At 35.2% G+C, this 19,381-nt stretch overlaps 1 protein-coding gene across 4 annotated transcripts in view; it reads right to left on the minus strand.

The window, feature by feature from the left end:
- Positions 1 to 19,381, minus strand: part of apt (apontic) — a 43,468-nt gene that overhangs the window by 4,883 nt on the left and 19,204 nt on the right. Inside the window, exon 1 of one of the 4 annotated variants that reach the window (XM_068287895.1) lies at positions 15,851 to 16,158. The exons of the other annotated variants lie outside the window; for them this stretch is intronic. Coding sequence (XP_068143996.1) covers positions 15,851 to 15,853 — 3 coding nt within the window. The 5' untranslated portion in view covers positions 15,854 to 16,158. Of the gene's footprint in view, positions 1 to 15,850; positions 16,159 to 19,381 lie in introns of those variants that run through there. 4 annotated transcript variants of the gene reach the window in all.

Here is a 19,381-nt window from a genome sequence, read left to right on the forward strand (position 1 = left end):
AAAGAGAAAAGGGTGCTGCTAAGGAGGAGGGAGAGAGAAACTAAAAACGAAATGTCATCGAACGTTGAAGTGGACGAAAAAGAGCTCTGACTTTGAATGCTACAATTGGTTTTCGGTTTGGTTTTGGTTTTGGGTTTGGGTTCGAGATTGGGTTTGGTTTTTAAAATTGGTTATGGAACTCGAGTGGCTCGGCAAGCAGTTAGGCATTGATTTGAATATGTTTTTTCATGCTTAAACAACAAAAAATATATATGTATATGTACAGATGTATGTGTGTTTATTGTTCTACCGTTTTGGGGGACTGAGGCAGGGGTGGAGTAGACGCACTCATAGTTGTTGCGCTTAAGTGGAGGAGCCGGAGTGTAAAATCCATGCTCGCGGCATAACTGCCGCCGCCTCCCATTAAAATACACTTATTTTCTACCATATGCCACATTTCCATACATTATTTGAACAATTTTGAAAATAATGTAAGGCAAGAGATTATATAAACTTCAATTAGGTTAGTAAGAAACATGTGGGTAAATTAAATTTAAATTTCACATTTCAAAACATCTATTAAAAAATTATAATAACTTTGCGGAATCACAAAACGCTTCTTAAAAAGTCTTAGATTAAATGAAAATGTTTTAGATTTCATAAAATTTCTGTTAATACCCATTATTAGTTCATATTTATCTACATTTTTTTGTATATACATATGTAGATACATATGTATGTATGTACATACTTATTCCTCTTGTGTTCTTTAGAAAATAAAGCTATTTGATTTGTTTAAAAAAAAAAAAACTGAAAATCAACCTATTAATATAGAAACTACACTCAAGTGATTAAAAAATAAAAATTATCCATGAATTTACATTAAGTAACCTACTCGGGTATGTCAATTTACAATACTTTTCCCCAAAACGACATAATTCATAAAGATTCCTTCAATTGACATACTTTAGTGAGTCCAAAAAGTATTGGTACCCTAGAGTTTTGAAACCATTTTTTTATCCATTTTTGGCTATGTTCACGATTTATTGTGCCTACTGTGTTGCATGAATCCCTACTGAAAGATGTCTTTCTTAAGAAATCTTTAGCTATTATTTCTGGTGTCCGCTATTGCCAGGCATCTCCTTTTATATTATGATAAGTCATTGGGAGTGCTTCCAATTATAAACATTTCAAGGGAATAGATAAAGAAAAGTATTAAGATTCATCCGATGTTTTACCTGGTTTCGTTCTATTTTTAAACCAGGTTTTATGTTCAGGGCCTAAACGATATTAGTCAGAGCATTTAAGTTTCGTTTATGCAAACAAACACATACAAACATACATTTATAGATAAATACTTATATTTGTACGTATTTTTGGCTTCGCGGCTATCGTGGTAGTTTGGGTTGAGGCTGAGGCGGAAATTGACTCATGACTGTTGGCAACGAATTATGCTCCAGGTGTGCATGACAGAAACAACAAATTTATTAGAAATTGCTAGCTGCACACACACACACACATAGAGGATAGACATACACGTGCATGCATACAATTACAAACACTCTCGCACATATTTATGCAAACAAATAAACTAATTTCATGACGCACAACGCTGCGCGCCTGCGCAGTTTGCCAAAGCTATGACTGTGTGTGTGTGTGTGTGTGCTACTTACCATTGTAACTAGCTAAAAAAAATAAAATAAGTGTAAGATTTTGTTGGTTTCCCGATTTTTGTCAAACGTGCCTACACCCAAAAAAAAAAAAGAAGTAAAATAAAGATTCATTATACTCAAAATTGAAGTCGACTTGCCAATACCCTCGATCAGGTAGGATAACGAAATTGCCATTGTCTCTTTGAGAGCTGAGACAAAGTTTGACACAATCAGGCAGTTGGTGAGAAATAACCATCCCACTTTCACCCTCTCTCCTCTCAATAAGCAAACTCTTTATTCCCATCGCAAAGTACAGGGTATGCAAGCCCGAAAACAAAGAGTGTAATGGCTAGACAACAAGAGAGTGATAGAGAAAGAGAGTTCATCGACTTTGAGACAAATTGCGTTTGTGACAATTGCCAAGCATTTGGCATCGCCATCGCCATCGACATCGACTTCGGCATCTCACTCGCTCACACTCTTTAAGCTGCTGCTGCTGCTTCTCACTCAGGCTCTGGCTGCTTATGCGTAGGTACTAAATTATTGTTGTATTTTCATTAGTCAGCAGCGACGCCGGCCGCAAAGGCAGCCCACAAAAATACAAACCCCCGAAAATCCAGGTTAGGTATAGAGCGCAGCTGCGCATAGTTTTTACTGCTATTATTATTGTTGTATTTGTTGATGTTGTTGTTGTTGTTGTTGTTCTTGTCGTGTGTGTGTGTGACAGTTACCCAAAAGATATCAGCAAGTAGTCGTCCGACTGGCACAAAATGGATTACCTTTAGCTCTACTTGGTCTACTAGTGGGAAAAAACAAATGGAGCAAAGCCAAAGACAATTTCGATATACTTGGATTTCCTTCTCTACATGTATCTGTATCTGTATCTGTGGCTTTCTTAAGACAGCAAGAGAGCCCACACCCTAAAATCGTTATGACTGACAACAAGTTCATTACACTACTCTCCTTCCTCCCCCCCATTCCTTCCGCACTCCCACCACAAAGAGACACATACATACATATGTACATAGATACATACATATGTACGTACATGTGTTCCTACGTAGATCACAAATTGTGGCCTCTCCCAATATGGTCATATTTGATTGTTATTGTTTTATGATCTTGATGATGATGATTCAAATGTATCTTACCACACACACACACACACAAAGAAATACAACTCTGTTAGTGAGCAATTTGAATCGTTAAATAGGTAATTAAAGGAAACGAATTACACATCAAAAGTTATGCTTAGTCAAGAATATCGAGAGATTTATGGAAATTACCTAAAATTTTATGAGCCAACAATATCGGTGATCAACCAGGATTTTCGGACCCATGTCTGCTCTACCCCGAAATCAGCTAAGATCGACCAAAAACTAGAGCTGTAGCTTGGTATTTTGGGATTACTCTTATAAAATCTTGTTAGTCCATAGTCGGCCCTTCCTGTTTCAGCAACTACACAGTCAAAAACATCAAGGGAAAACAGTGAAATCTATCCCGATTATAATAATACATATGTACATTCCATTTTATGCACGAATTAAAAGTCAAAATAGTCAAGTAAGAAATATAAACTTTGGCGGCCAAATTCTTTGCAAATTTGATTTAGTCACTCGAACTTTTAAAAAGTCCTAATCGATGCCCTTTCTCCTGTTTCTTGCCGGCTTCCTTATGGATTTTCCCTGGGTTTCCTTTGCTCCTTATAAATAACTCATTTGCCATGACATTTTGTGTCGTCCTATTTAAATTTTCAATTTTTGTTTCATTTTGCTTCACAAAAAGTTTTCTTAATTGTATGAAACTAATACATGCATACATACATATGTATATATACATACATATGTGTGTGTGTGAGTGACTACTTTGAGATATTTTTTCTTGATGTGGGTTAACAGCCATTTGGGGTCTTGTGTCTCCTACTCTTAAGCATTTCACTTGGTTTTCAAACTTTTGATTGTTATTATTATTATTATAACTCTTACCCAGTCCCAAAAAAAACACATAATAATAAAAAAAAAAAAGAGGAAAACAACAAGATATACACACAATTCTAAGCACTCGCCGCATTTTTGGTTTAGTCATTTTCAAAAAAAAAAAAAAAAAAAATTAAAATTCATTTGAATATGGTTATATGAATGTATACATATGAATGTGATGTGTTGTATTAAGTGTATGTGTGTCTGTGTGTGTATCTAATTTCTATTTCTATTTCTATTGAGCATTATATTTCTTTGGTTTTATAATCGCATCAAGTCATGATTGTGCCACAACTTTGACTTCTTTTTTTCCATCATCCATCTCACTCTCTCTCTTTCCCTCTCTATCCCTGAGATATTTCTCGTTTTTATTTTCTGTAGCACTTGAAGGCGTTCAAAATAATTTCTGGTTCCATTTAACTTGGTCTTAAAATGAAAAAAGAAAAAAATTTATAAAAACCCAAAACGAAACGAAACTCTTCCACTTGAAGTAAGTAAAAAGAAAGCCTCATCTCATGTCTCGTCCCGGCTCAAAGTTATTTTTTTTATTTTTTCGAGTATTTGGCTTTAATTGTTCCCCAAGCTGAGAATCTAAGATTGATTGAAGGGAGATGGAGAGAAGGAGAGGGCAGAGAAGAGTTGAACGAACTTTACAATTTAAATCGAAATCTAAGCAAATGTAAATTATGGCCCAGTGATTATCATTAGATTGAAGGGGAGTGAGTAGGAATGGGGAGCATATCTCGTCGCTACATTTAGAATGATTTGTGAGCCAATGGCAAGGCAAATATCGTATGCCAAAGCCACGCCCCAAAAAGCAGTAGCAATCCAAGACACCGCCACACCGCTACACCGCCACCGCCGCCCTGTCATGTCGCAATGCGCAATAATAATTACAAATGATCAGATGTCAATTTTTTTTATATTTTTTTGTAGCAATATTATTTTACAGGCTGCTTGTCTCTCCGCCACTTCCATCTCTCTTACATACGCTTCTTGTCTCGCCTCACACCCTGTTGCTCCCTTTGGGGCATAAACTTTTTTAAACAAATGAAATTTATTGTTAACGGTTAGTGACCCGAATTACACGTATCGCTTATTTATATCTACGGGGCCAGACCATACCGCCGGCTCGCCGCCGATCGAAGCGTAGCTCTGATGCGTGAATGTAGTAGTATGAGTACGAATATGTGGCATGTATCTTTAAGTAGCAAAAGCCAAAGAGTCAGACCCATCGACTGGCTCAATCGAATCGAATCGACGAAGCGCGCTCAAAAGCACTTTTAATTGCGCTCCCATCGCCATCCGCCTACAATATGGTACTATATACTATCTTTGTATCTGATCTTAATGTGCGCACACACACACACACACTCTCACACACTGAGATAGTCTTTATAGACTAGAACGAAACAATAGTTTTATTTAATGTTTTAATCACAAAATATTTCAAATACGAAAAATATCAATCGAATATCTTTCAAGATGGAATTTCTTGTCCTTTTCAATTTCAAGTTAAGTTCCTCTCAATGAGCTACTTACATTTCATTGAATTGGCATTTCAGTTATGCGCCATGGCATTAATTAACATGAATGTTTGTTCAGAGCAAAAAAAAAAATTGCTCATATGAAAATGTAGCCACGCAGATTGCTTGAGCTTGTCAGCAAGACAAAACTTATGTGTATCTGTCAGATCTCAGTATCTACATATATCTGTGTATCTCTCTCTCTTTCTCTCTCACGGTCTGTCTCCGTGCATGCGTCCAAGTCTTTGTACTTGGTTCTTGGTTCGCATTGTACAAATATACATACATACATATATAAATGTGGATATGGCATATCTGTAAATCACGTTGCTGTACCATATGTTTCCCCTTCTTCTCTTCTTTTTTTTTTCTCTCATTCAATTCGTATATCTATCTTTCAGATACATTTTTTGGGTTAACTCTTAAATTATTAATCCTTTTTGCCAATGTCATGTCACATTGTGGGAATCATTAGTAGAATTAGATCACACACACACACACACACACACACACACACAACAAATAAATGCAGCTGGGATTTTAATTTCTTTTACGTTCTTTTTTTTTTATTTTCTTGTTAACCATTCATTGTAATCTTCCTTATCGTTATATATTTTGCATTTTGCAATCGGCAATTTAAATGTTTACTTAGGCGTGTTTTTATGAGCTTATCATCTTTAGGTCGCCAGCTTGTTCGTTCAGTTGGTTGGTCGGTCGGTAAGTCGGCTAAAGCCAAAGGAGAAAGAAATTAAATTAAATGCGCATAACGTATAACAAATTGTTTAATTATGCCCTCAGTAAGAACAACAAAAGTGTTAACTTATTCGCTGATAAAAGAAAAGAAATAACAAGAGAGAAACCAAACGAAACGAAACGAACAAAAAAACGCACCCAAAGACATTTGCCTGCTCCGGTGTGGTCTGGCCTAGCCTGGTGACGCCTTCTTTGTATAGTTTATAACTCTTTCCCGTTGTAGTTTTACGTATAGTTTAAAAAAATTGAAAACTAGGAGCGGATGTATGTACTTAGGCTTAGTGATGGTAACGTGACCCAAGTTAATTAAGTCATGTCATAAAGAATTCCGCCAAAACTTATGAAAAATGTTCGATTCTTGAGTTTAAAACTATTCGGAATTGATTTTTTGTAAAGCTGTAAGACCCATAACATGGGAGTAATGCACTGATATAAATTTTAAGCTCAAATTTGGATATAATTTCATTGTTTGAAAATCAAAAAATTCAACATTTTCTATGGATTTCAAGTCGAATGAACTCAAAATTTAGAACTAATGAGTTACAATTATTAGATTTTAAAGAAATTTTGGATTAATATTAAATGCTTCGAACTATCAAACAGACATCACTTGAGTAACTAATTTTATACTAATCAGGATTACATGAAATACATATCCAAAAGTCATGCCATGAAATGACTAATTTTAGGCTAGTCGTAAGTCTATATAAACAACTTTATGGTATTATCTTTAAGATAGTGAATTAGGGGTCGGCACTTTTTAATATAAAGTTTCGTATTTATATGCCGCCTTAAGCAGCATTTACATATGTACATATGTATAGAGACAAGATTTAAGTTTTAATTAGCCACGAAAATTAAATTGGTATCAGTGACGAAGTTAAGTAAATTTACACAAGAAAGTCGCCCCCAATTGATGGCCTCATATAGTATCTACATAAGTTTGTCAATGTGTATGGCTGTGTGTGTGTGTTTGTAAGTTTAGGTGTAGTCATAAGTATTTTCACCATTATACAATAATTACCTTTTTGCCGCTGCCTTATCGAACTAAATAAATATTAAATTGTAATTAAAGTCATGGGAGTGATTTTCGTTTCTATGTCTGTTAAATCAACAACAAATTGTTAAGGCTACATAATTTGTGTGTGGATGTGTGTGTGGATGTGGATGTGTGTGTGTGAATGTTGAGCTCTTTTGTTTATCTACTCGACGCACCTTGTGTCTATATAATTGATAAATAAGTCAACTGACTTTACTTTGCATTAAATTGAACTGAAATTTAATTGCTAATTGCATCGTTTAGAGGGGCTTATAAAATTTTAACTTTAAGAACTACTATGTAGGGTAAGAGACATGTGATAGATGGCGCTAATTAAGTTGTCTTTGTTGTTGTTGTTGGTTTTTCTTTTTCTGGCTGCCTGCCTTTTGGCTGGAAGGTGGGTGACAAATGCCCAAGGCACTCGGTCAAATCGCTAAACAACAAAAAAAAAAAAGTAAAAAAAATAGTCCAACAACTATTTCAGATACATATTTCTATAAATACATACGGACATATCTTTTGTATGATTTTGAACACAGCTTGCACATTTTTTTCCATACATATGTTTGTCTCTATGTAACTGTGTATATAGTGCACACCTGGACGCAACGGTGGGTATCTAGAATCTAGACCCGGCAACAACAATAAGCCCCCAAAACGCCAGCAGCAGCCAAAGCCAAGCCAACCGGCCAAAACCAAGACCTCTGATATCAACTGGACCACAAAATCAGCAACTGCTGCGCCTGCGCCGACGTCTGGCATTCCTCCCTCCTCCGCTATCCTTCTCCTCCCGCAACTATGATGCATGACTCATATAGAGCGAGATATTCGTTTAGACAACATATACATGCATAAATTTATTATTAAGCTTAAGCATTAAATTATTCATAAATTAATAACGGCGACTATTCAATAAAATAAAAAAATTCTGATCATTTAATCTGTCTGAGTAAATTTACAATTGGAAGGAAAATATTTTTATAAGTTCATTTCGCATAAAATGGAAAAAATATCTTCTATCTATCTATAATTACAACAAATGAATGTGCAATTGAATCGGAATGGAAGATCTAGGAATAAATCGATGTATGTATGTATATATTTTGGTGGGTAAATTTGCACATTTTAGGGGGGAAAGTCTTGGATATTGAAATACTCTCAGCTTTATAAGTAAAATATCATTCTTGGGGAAGGAATTTTCCATTATTTTCTCCCCATTGATAAATACATTTTTTGATTACTTTTAAAAACCAAAATTGTTTATCGGTGAACTTTACAAAATTCACATAAATCTATGAATATACATACATACATACATCCTATTTATTATGACAATTTGAAGTGGTTCTGATAATGTATCAAGGTCTAGTCAAAGATGGGTCAAATTTTAGGTCAACGAATCGACTTTGCTGTTTGACTTAGCAGAAGTATCTAGGGATAAAAAAAGAGACTTTAAGGACACGGGTTCCATTTGAGTGAAAATTGACCAAAGAGAGCGTTATGTCACAGAACCCGCTTCCCTAAATAAAATTCGCTGCAGAAAAAGAAAAACTTCGATAAATTGTGTATACGCAAATGTATGATAATTTCTTTCTTTGATAATTTGCCAACCCCTTCTCCTGAAGGGCTCTAGAATAAGTATTTTGTATTTTTGATGTTAACGCATCTGGGTTAAATATAACCAGTTATTGAAATAATGACAGTGCGCGCAGCTGTGTGATATGCTCGACTCGACTCGGCTTGGTTTGTCTTGGCTTAGCTCACATGAAGGCCATTTGTCCTTTTTTGTTTGTATGGGGAGCATTTTAATTCGCAGTTTGATGTCTTTTGTCATATGGCATGGGCATGTGTATATCTGTGAGATACTTTCTGTTGTGAGGAGGCATCATAACTTATGCATCAACGCGTAACTTGAGCATAAATCGCGCGTTGTCACCCCGTTGCAGAGAGAGAGAGAGGGAGAACTCTCTGCTTCAACTTCTACTCCTCTCTGACTGCCTTTTGTCATCCATGTCTTGTCCGTCATCATCGTGATGATCGTCGGTTATAGTGATCGTTTGTCGTTCGTCTTTCTTCGTTGACTTGCCCCCCTCCCCTAGCTCACCTCTTCTCTTGTCTTTTCATTCATTTTGATTGTTTTTTTTTCTCTTTTTTTTGTCGTTAAAATATTTTTGGGTGTGTTCTGTATTTTAATAGCTCGAAACGCTTGCGCATTGCTGCCTGCCACCACTTCCTTTCGTATCGCACTCACACACACATACACCTAGCACACCCTCTTGCCCCCTACCATAATCTACCGCTGCTATATTTTAGCTTGTTTAATTTCTTTCGAATTTGTCAAAAAGAAGAAGTAGAAAAAGAAGAAGAAGGAGTTGGGGGGAAAAAAACGTAACATGATTTCAGTTTTTACTTAAAGTACGCACACTCTCGCATTAGACTCGTTCCAACGCCGCCGACGACGACGACGACGACAGCTAATCCCCTTCGTTTAACAGATCTCACAGAGAGCGAAAGAGAGAGAGAGCGTGTGTGTGTGTGAGCGAGAGGAGTAGCAGATACTCACTTTGAATTATTAAATCCTAATCTTGATTGTACATTTTCAGTTAGAGTTTCGTTCTTCTTTTGGAGTTTTGTGTTTTTGCTTTGGCTTAATATGCCTTCCCAATGCGATCGCACGAACTCGTCGATAATAAAAGGCAGACGATTCCAGAGATTCATTCAGGTAAAACTCCCCCACCTAGCGACGATGACGATGACGACGAAGATGATGATGATGATGACTGGGCACAGATTTCCTGTGTGTGTCTTTGATTTTAGTCTCGATTTTAGAGGATCAACGAAATGTCGTCAGCTTTTTTTATACCGAATTCGCATTGATTTCGTATTTGTATCTTTTAACTCACTCACTCACACACACACACACCCAGCTAAGATTCAGCTCTTAATTCTTGACAAATGATTTGGGTTATGCGATTAAGCAGCAAACTAATAATGTTTGTTCATTCACTCATTTCGAAGAAACTTAAAACAGAAAACAAAAAAAACCCAAAAACAACGATAACTTCAAATTTATGATATAAAATACCTACCGTATACATTTTTTGTATACTTATACTTTTTTTTGGTAATTAAGTTCTCAGTTAAATTCCAAGCAAGTTAGAAAACTGCGTTTCAATTATTCGATGGTTGCTTTAAATTTCTATTTAAAACCCATCTACACATAGAGGCACTTCCCTTGGCATCAAATTGCGCAGTTGTCGACGGAGAGATAGACACTAAAAAGATGCTATCGTCGACACAATGGCACTTTGAAATATTAATCCTATATTATTAGAGTGCACGGAGCCCAACCCCAAATCCAAAAAATACGAGAAAAAAAGTTGTCAAGGCCCAAACCGAGGGTAGAAGTATAAATTGTTTTCTTTGCATTGAATTCATTTTTGTTGCCATCTGACCGACTAACAGGATTCTGTATACATAGAACCCTTACAAACTCACTTTTACCCCCTTACGCAAATCTCGGTATTAATTAAATCACAAATTTCTATATCTCTTATTTGAGACTGCGATATATGCAAATTTGAAGCAACATTTTGATCTGATTAAAGAAAATGCATTTTTTTTTTTTTTTGGAAATATTATACACAAGAAAATGGACGACTTTGAGGAGTGAGATTATTGCCAGGTAGTTCTAAAGTTTTTAAGTCTTTTTGAATTTTAATGAATGAATAATTCACAAGGGATTTTAGTTAAAATGTTTTAGCCATGAATAATAGGTATTTCCTTAGTAAAAAGACATTATGATCAGTTTTTTTCTTTATTTAAATAGTATCAATTCCGCAATATTAAAAGATTGTCTTTAAAAATTGTTGGCAAATGAATAATTTCTGTTTTAAAAACCTTTCTCTTCGTTTTGGCAATGATTAATTGTGAAAATGAGTTATTTTGTTCTGTTCTTGGGTCGGGCAGAGGCGACGACAACTTGGGGCGTTACCAGGTGGAGCTACCTGAGATCCATGGGATTCATAAAGCTGTCATAATTTATGACTTGAAGACGAGAAACAAGAAATAGTTCTTATTAATTGATAGAAGTCCAAACTGAAGAAAAATGTAAAGAAAATGCGTTTTTCCCCCTTCATTTGGTTGGATTTTGTTTTTATTTTATTGTGACTAATTGCGATTGGTTGTCAATTGGTTTGCATGTTGCAGACAAATAAATTAATGGGCTTTTTATTTTATTTTCGGGGGAGAGGGCGGCAGATCGTGGAATACTCATTGTTGTTGTTTCTGTTGACTGACGGACTGACAGTAGGACGGAATCGGTTATGAGGCCCGCATCTGCAGCCATTTGTCGGTTAAAATAAACATTAGAAAGAAATGGAAAAAAAATAAATGTTCCCTAATTTTAGTTGGCGTGAAAAACTTTACCCCAATTATTTGTGTGCGTGTGTGTGTGTGTGGAGTTTGGTTGTTGTTTTTGTTAATTTGGTAGCAAGAGCGGGTTAAGGTCTTTCTATAAGGCAATTGTCACATGAGCTAAGCCTAAGGGTACCCCTATATACACATACATACATACATATGTATGTACATATGTGGATATGTCTAAACTAAATGCTATTAATTCGTTACTTAATTGCTGCCGTTGCCGTTCTTATCGCGCGGGTCTTATGTTAGTTTGTGCGCCTTGAAAGTTGCTCGCTCCCCATTGAAAATAATTAAAATTAATTAAGACATTTTTGTTATGTATTGTATATAGATATATATGTACATATGTATGTACATACATACATATATAGTATGGCCTCCGCCTTTCTCTCAGTCACTGTCTTACTCCGCCCCCCTCATTTTCCATATATTTATTATTATTATTTCTGTTGCATTGGCCAATCGTGTATCTATAAATTTAAATCGTCTTTAATTGAAGCGACTTCGAATGGGTTGTTTTTGGGTGACGACTGACCGTCCGTCGGTCTCCCTGTCCGTCCGTCTATTTCTCTGATGTATACATAACCAATTGGTCTATACATATGTACATATGAAATTGGGGTCTTTTGCCCAATTTTTTTATTTATTTTTTATTTACATTCTGGTGTTGTATTGTAGACATTCTCTTGTTAGATCTAAAAAACACCAAGTACTAAGCTGACTGATTTGTCAAGTTTTTGGGGTCGGCATTATCAAAATAAAAAGTATAAGAAAAAACCATTTGATTGATGGTCAGTTTATTGTTTCGGCTTAAAATCAAATAAGGATGCAATGACTCAAGCCATTTGGCTGACTGACTGACTGACTGATAGATGGACACATGCATTCATTGTCTATGCTTTTCTTTAGAGTTTCCACTAAAAGACTGACTGAAAAGAGTGATGGAACGAATTAGCATACAATATTTATAACCAGAGAATATGGAGTGCATACACATTTGTACATATGTATGTTTATATTCTCGATCTTTATTAAGACCTTATTCATTGGGGTGTGACTTTTAATTCATACGGGAGTAACGCCAAATATAGTTGTCATAAATTTACATTTGAATCTAGTAATTAAAGCCTTATCTAGGTTATTAGTCCTTGAAAAGGATAGTCAAGTGGCTCTAATTTACGAGCTTTGACTGTATCAGCAATACACTGGGTATGTGTGGAGTAGATCGTCTTACATTATAGACAGGGAGACTCAATCGAACATAAACAGAATCCCAAATACCTTTCAGCATTGAGTACTTTAGGTCTCCCATTTTGGCCACACTGTCCCCCGCCTTTTTCTCTCTCTCTCTCTCACTCACTCTGTCGGCAATTGAATGCCAATAAATAAACCTAATTGTTTATTTCATTTAAAGCTCTTTTCTTTTTAAATATTTATAAGCATTGGCTATAATAAATAAGCCAAACTGATTTTCAACGCCATAGAAAATGTGATTGGGTCTACATATTTTTATGGCACTTGGAAATTAAGTAGTCACATTCACCCAGCCACACAGACAATCAGTCGGTCCGGTCCGCCAGATGGTGAAATGAGAGAAACGAATGGGATGATGATAGTGACAAAAGAGGAAGCAAAAGAAGCGCAAAGAAGATGCACATACCATAAAGAAAAATTGTTATATTCAAATAATTGCCATTTGAATAAATTTATTCTTTTTAGGTATACATATATGGCAAATAGCTAGTGACTAATTTAACGAGAAACATATAGATCAGCATTATTCATTCAATATGCACCATGGATTTCTATTATGGTAACAAGTATTTGCCCTTTGAATCCCCAACTCAATGAAAACCTATAAAGCAAAATAGTCATTTTATCGACCCTCTTGTGCTTGCAACTGATATCAAATCAATTTTAAGTTACTAAGTAAAAAGTTATTACATCCAAGAAGTTGACACTTCAGTATTTAGTTGTAAACTTTATCTTCGGAAGTATTTTGAGCGTTAAAAGAATGCAAAGAATGTTTATTCGACCATATGTACATAAATTTTTTGCATATCAAAACGAAAAACTCTTATTACAAAGATTAAATGCTCACATGCCATTTAGATATTTGTATTAAGCGGTCTTCTGATTACAGCATATTTTCTTATCATTGTAATAAATATCGGAATGCCATTTAGCAAAAGATTGTATGAATCACCAAGCAGTAAAGTTAAATGTTGACACCCACACATAGATAGGTATATGTACATATATGTATGTATTTCGGAAGTAAATTGAAAAATAATTTTGGTTTTCTTATAAAAGAAATCAATATTTTTCAAGTTTCAAATGAAACTGCAAACATTTTTCAATGAATAATGTCATCTAAAGTGACCTTGTCTCAGGGCTAAATCCATTGAAACTCAAATATTTGATGATTAAGAATTATTATTTATAATCTATGCCACGATTACCGATCATACATATGTATGTATGTATTCATCTCGATATCGTGTTAACTATAACCAATTAATAAAACAAATGTGGCTATTTTGCATTTTGGGGAAAACTGAAATCGGTATTGGTAATGGGAAATTGGCCTGAGTTCGTTGAGTTAAAACATACTTTGCTTTTAATTATAAGTACAACAACAGCAACAACATTGGACCACATTTCATTTTTCTCAATGAACAACAAAAAAAAAAAAAAAAAAAAAAAAAAAAAGAAGAAAAAGAAAACACAACATTTTCAAACGAATGAAATGAAAAATCAAGCTGAAAGAGACGCAAGAGACGCGCCCAAGGAAAACACGGGAAAATTATGAGAAGGAAGGGAGAGAAAATATGATTTGTGTAAAAGTTTCGACGCTACTCGGCAATATCGGGCATTCAGCTGTGATTAAGCACTTTAAGTGTAATTTCCAATTGCATTTGTATTGGTGGATTGCACTTAAAAATAGCCAGAAACGGGCGTTCTCATAAAGGCGAATCGAGTGGAGCACATGCTAAACCATAACTAAAATCTTTATGGCCAAAACAGATCTATCTGAACGATATCTGGGCATACGGGGGGACCGACGACGACTGTGGTCGGCATTCATATACATATACACATGACATACATACATACATATGTATATTTCTATATCTATCTAGAAATATGTATGGCGGCGGCTGTTTTAAGTCAATTTTTGAATAATTATGAATCGTTTTTCGCTTTCGTTGTTCTCTAATTATAACAACATCATAATCATAATTTCAGTATTCGAGTATTTCTCATTTTCCCCAAAACACTTTTGTGATGTTCTTAATGTGCCAAAATTCACGAATCACACACACGCACACACACACACATAGAAACTAGAATGAATAGAAATTGCAATATGTAAATGTATATGTACATCCCATATGGTAAAAGAATTTTGGTCTATATAAAATTTATACAATTGCACTTTCAAGACGATTAATTTAAGTACGCCTTAAGACATGTAAAACTATCGAGATGTTTCTTTAGTTTCATTTTGATCTGCAAGAACAGTTCATAAAGGAAATGAAACAGAATATTGTAGCAAAATATTATCAGAACTTAATTGGATTGTCCTTTTCAATGGATAAATGTTTATAAGGAAACACTGTTAGTGTCCTTGGTAACTAATATTTAACTAATTTTTGGGCAAAATTTAAATAAAATCCCAAATTCTATCCCATAGGAATGGAATTATTTCAACCAAATTTCCTTTTTTTGCAAGAGAATTGAAAATTTATCAAGGTTTGTGTTGCGTTTCCTTATATTTTGGGCCGGGATATCACCAGTCGAGTTAGGCACTTAAGGGACCTATATTGTGTGGTTAAAAATCAAAGACCCCGGAGATCATTTATGTACATATAGTTTTTAAGTGTTCTAGTGTTTGCATGTGTTTCCTCAATTATATCCGCATAAGTCCAAGCGGAAATTCTATATCAGATTAATGTAGTTTGATTTTATGTGGTGCTAAATTACAAATCTAAGCTCCTTTTAAGGGTCTAAAAACGTATTCTCCGGATATTGTTAGATGCCAATAAATATAATGAATAAAAATCAATTAATATTCAAGAATAAGCAATAGAGATTAAGACAAATTTATATGTATAGTACGTCACTGCAACAAGCAACGAGCAACGTTCGTTCTATGGTCGTTGAATGCGTGCCATAAAAAAAAAAAAATCACAAACACACTCAAATCTTTATAATATGCAATCGTAATATATAGTTTGCATTCTTCTTCTTCTACTTTTTTCTATTTCCAAATGGTTGTTGGTTTTTTTTTTAATGACTAAGACTAAGGAGCGGTCGAACACAACAAAAATTAGCTCATAAAATAGAAATTAGCTAAATGATCCGCTGAATCATATGAATGTACATATATTATTCTATATATGAATATGTACCTATCTACATATATCTAGATTCTAGATATATGTATGTACATATGTATCTGTGAAATTCACAAGGGTTTTTAAAAGTATTTACCATTTTGTTTTGAGGTTTTGATTATCCTTTATTTTTGTTTTGTCGGTGCAAAAGTTTGTTTTGTTGTTGTTGTTGTTCCTGTTGTTGGTTTTTGCTTTTAATCCCAAAGAGTTGCAAAAGTTTTCGATTTTTGTTGTTATTGTTGTTTTCTTTTTTGTTAACACATATTCAAATGTTTAGAGAGAAGTTTTTGCAAAAGTTTTGCAAATTCAATTTAGTGGGTTCTTTTCTTCTTCTTGTCAAGCACTTTGTTAGTTTTGTTGGACGCGTGCAGATTCCGTGTTAAAAAAGGAAATTAACTCTCACACACAAATAAACACAATTGTTGTTGTTGTTGTTAAGACGGAAGACTTTGTTCCGTTTATTACTAAATAATATTAACAAAATATATATTTCCTATTTATTTTTCATTCGCCGCTGCGCGCGTTCGCACTGCTGCACGTTTAGTCAATGACTAAGGGCGGGCAATTCAAAAAAAATGTATTCGCCCAGCCATAGTGAATATTCTCGCCCAGCCATAGTGAATTCGTCGGCAACGACAGCGACGCCAGCGTCGACAGCAGCAAACACACAACAAAAACCAAAAACTAATAAAATCAATTACAAACGCACACACGCCGAAACATGCTACGGAGATTCGTATAAAACCCGAACTGTTTTAGCCCGAAGGCTCAACCAACACGACGAAGTGCTACAAAAGAGAGGCAGAGAGTGCGAGAACATTTAGCCGTCTTTATGCTCTCTCTTATGTTAAGGTATATTAGTGGCCACATATCTAGTATACCATGGTGATAAGACCCAACTATAAACTGAAGAAACTTTGTATCTCTTATCCAGTTAATATTTTTGGTTTTTCGCCTTGTAGATTATATGTACAAAAATACACCCATACTTTGCTTAGTGTTAAGTACCACGGTCAACAAGAAGACTACTTTTTCAAAAATAAATTGAAACAAGTAAACATTTAAAAAACAAACAGAAACTATTGAAGTATTTTATGAAAAATAAAATTACAACTATTTGCTCATTGATAAGCCTTGTGTGGTAAAATAGGCTTGTTTTTTTAAGCTGACTATCATTTACTATTTACATATACTATTTAAAACGATCAACGTCAAAATCGTCTTTTAAAAATATATCTATACATAGTAAAACTTAGTATAAATTAACCAGCCACGCAACTTCGAAAAAACGAAACGATACAAAGCGAGGTTAAGGTGTTTTTTAAGCAAAAGGGAAATAAATTTTAAAATCGAATTAATTAGCCGTAGGCTTTTACTTTTACATCACAAATATCAAACTGTCATTTAAAGTTATATTAATATTAGCAAAAATTGCTTTATTTTCTAATAATATAAGCAATAAAATAATATAAGCAAATAAAAATCCTCCTGTATAGCTGCGTGGTGTACTATTCTTGTGCCCACTATTGTTGGTTTGAATATGGGCCAAAAGTAATGACAATAGCGGCAATTGTTGTAATTGTTGTGCTCTTTTTAGCTCTCTTATTTAAACTCCCTCACGCTCTCTCGTTCTCTCTGGCTATCACTCTCATTTTGAGTGGGTGGGAGAGCATTTCTGTATGTCTGATTATATTTGTGTGTGTGTGTGTGTGTGTACGTTCGGTGCCAAATGAGCCAAGCAAAACAAAAAGGCAAAAAATGCTTATGCTCCACGGCTTGCCCCCCACAATAGAATGCTCTCCCCGCTGCCATCCACATATAATTCGCAAGCAATTCTGATGCATTTATTCTGCTATTTTTGTTTTTATTTGCTTTTCAGGAATACAGTTAGGAAATGTTGCAGCTGCATAGCATAGTTCGGGGAGCTACAATCCCACCCCAACCCTTTTTTACACATTTTTAAAAAATAAAATAAATATCCTTTTACCCTCATGTCAACGACCGTTATTTCGTCGATCTTCAATTGCCCTTCCCATCGTCATTATAATTACACACATACATTCCCGCTCACACGCATACACAATACATACATACATATATACATATATTGTACATAAATCGCAATTAATCAAGTGCAAGCCAATGCCAACTAGAGACACAACGAAAGGAAAAAAAAAACGTTTCTAACTCTCCTTCTAGCTGTTAACCCTGTGAATCGAAGCAGCAGCGGCAGCAGGAGCAACCCTCCTCATGTTCCTTTTCCTACCCAAAAACTAACTCAATCCAAAATCCCAACAACAAGTTGAAAACTCCGAGTTCTGTGAACAACAACAATTACAAGGCGAATTGTTTGGCTCTCACTCACACTCAGATTGCCTCTCCTGCTTCCTCTCATTCCATCTTCCTTCATATAAACGGAGAGCAGCTACTAAAAATGTAATCATTATGCTTTATCGTAATAATCAGCAGCCGCAGCAAAAGCAGCAAAGTTTTGAATACCCTTGGAAAAAGAAAATGTTTTCGAAGTAATCGAAGGGTATATTGGGATTGGTCAAAAGATTGAAACAAACGGAAACGAAGTACAAATGTACATTTGAATATGTTTTGAAACTGTGAAATCATACTCAGAAAAATCGAAGAGAACAATATAATCACGAATAAAAGATATTATGGTATTCACAAAGATGTTTCAACCTAAACCTAAATGAATCCCAAATATTAATATTGATCATATGCTCACATTGTCAACAAATGGGATAATTCTTCACTCTTTGCAGGGGCAAGCGACAAATTTCTATTTCGTTTACTTCCGAGTTTATTAACAATTTTTCCTGATGATATTGTTATAGAGAAAGTATGAAACCAATTACTGGGTATTTAATAGTCCTTTCAGCCCATCATTATTACTGCAATCATCTCACTTGTTTTCCAACTGCCACATAGACGACGTACTAATACAAATAAAGTACAAACGAAAGTCAGAGTTTGTATATATAGCATACTTACATATATACATAAGTATATGTATACTGGCTTACATATGTACATACATACAAATACATAGTAGAAATACTAGCCAACAAACAGGCAAACAAACAAACTAAATTACAACAATTCCAAAAATTTATAATTGTGCACACACACACAGAGCCAGAAAGAGTGAAAGGGCGAGTGGCAGAGTGTGTATGTGTGTTAGAAAGAGAGAATTTCAACCCACCACCCAAAAACAAGAGCCACCACCCCATCACAGCCATCATCATCATCATCATCATCGTCTCCTCGTTCGCTCTGGCTTTGGTTTGCCTTCTCGCCTTACAATTCGCCATGCCCAAACCCAAGCCCAAGCCCAAGCAAGGACGAGGAGCATACAAATTCAACAAAAAAAAAGGCAGTTAAGTTAAAATGTACTTGGAGTTTAAGCGTAACCCCGAAATCCCAATCCCAAACCGAACCCAAAAACGAGATTGTGTGTTTTAAGCGTTTTAGTTTGCCCTTCCTGCCGTCGTCTCCTGTCTTTATGCCTTCTCCTTTTTGTCCACCCCTCCAAGCCCTTCTCCTGTTTCAGTTGAGAGCATTGGCATTGGCAGCGCTGTCGCCGTCGAAGCCGACGCCGACGTTGACTTCATTG

Source organism: Drosophila tropicalis, unplaced genomic scaffold, assembly GCF_018151085.1.
Source record: "Drosophila tropicalis isolate 14030-0801.00 unplaced genomic scaffold, ASM1815108v1 contig_573, whole genome shotgun sequence".
NCBI lineage: Eukaryota > Metazoa > Arthropoda > Insecta > Diptera > Drosophilidae > Drosophila > Drosophila tropicalis.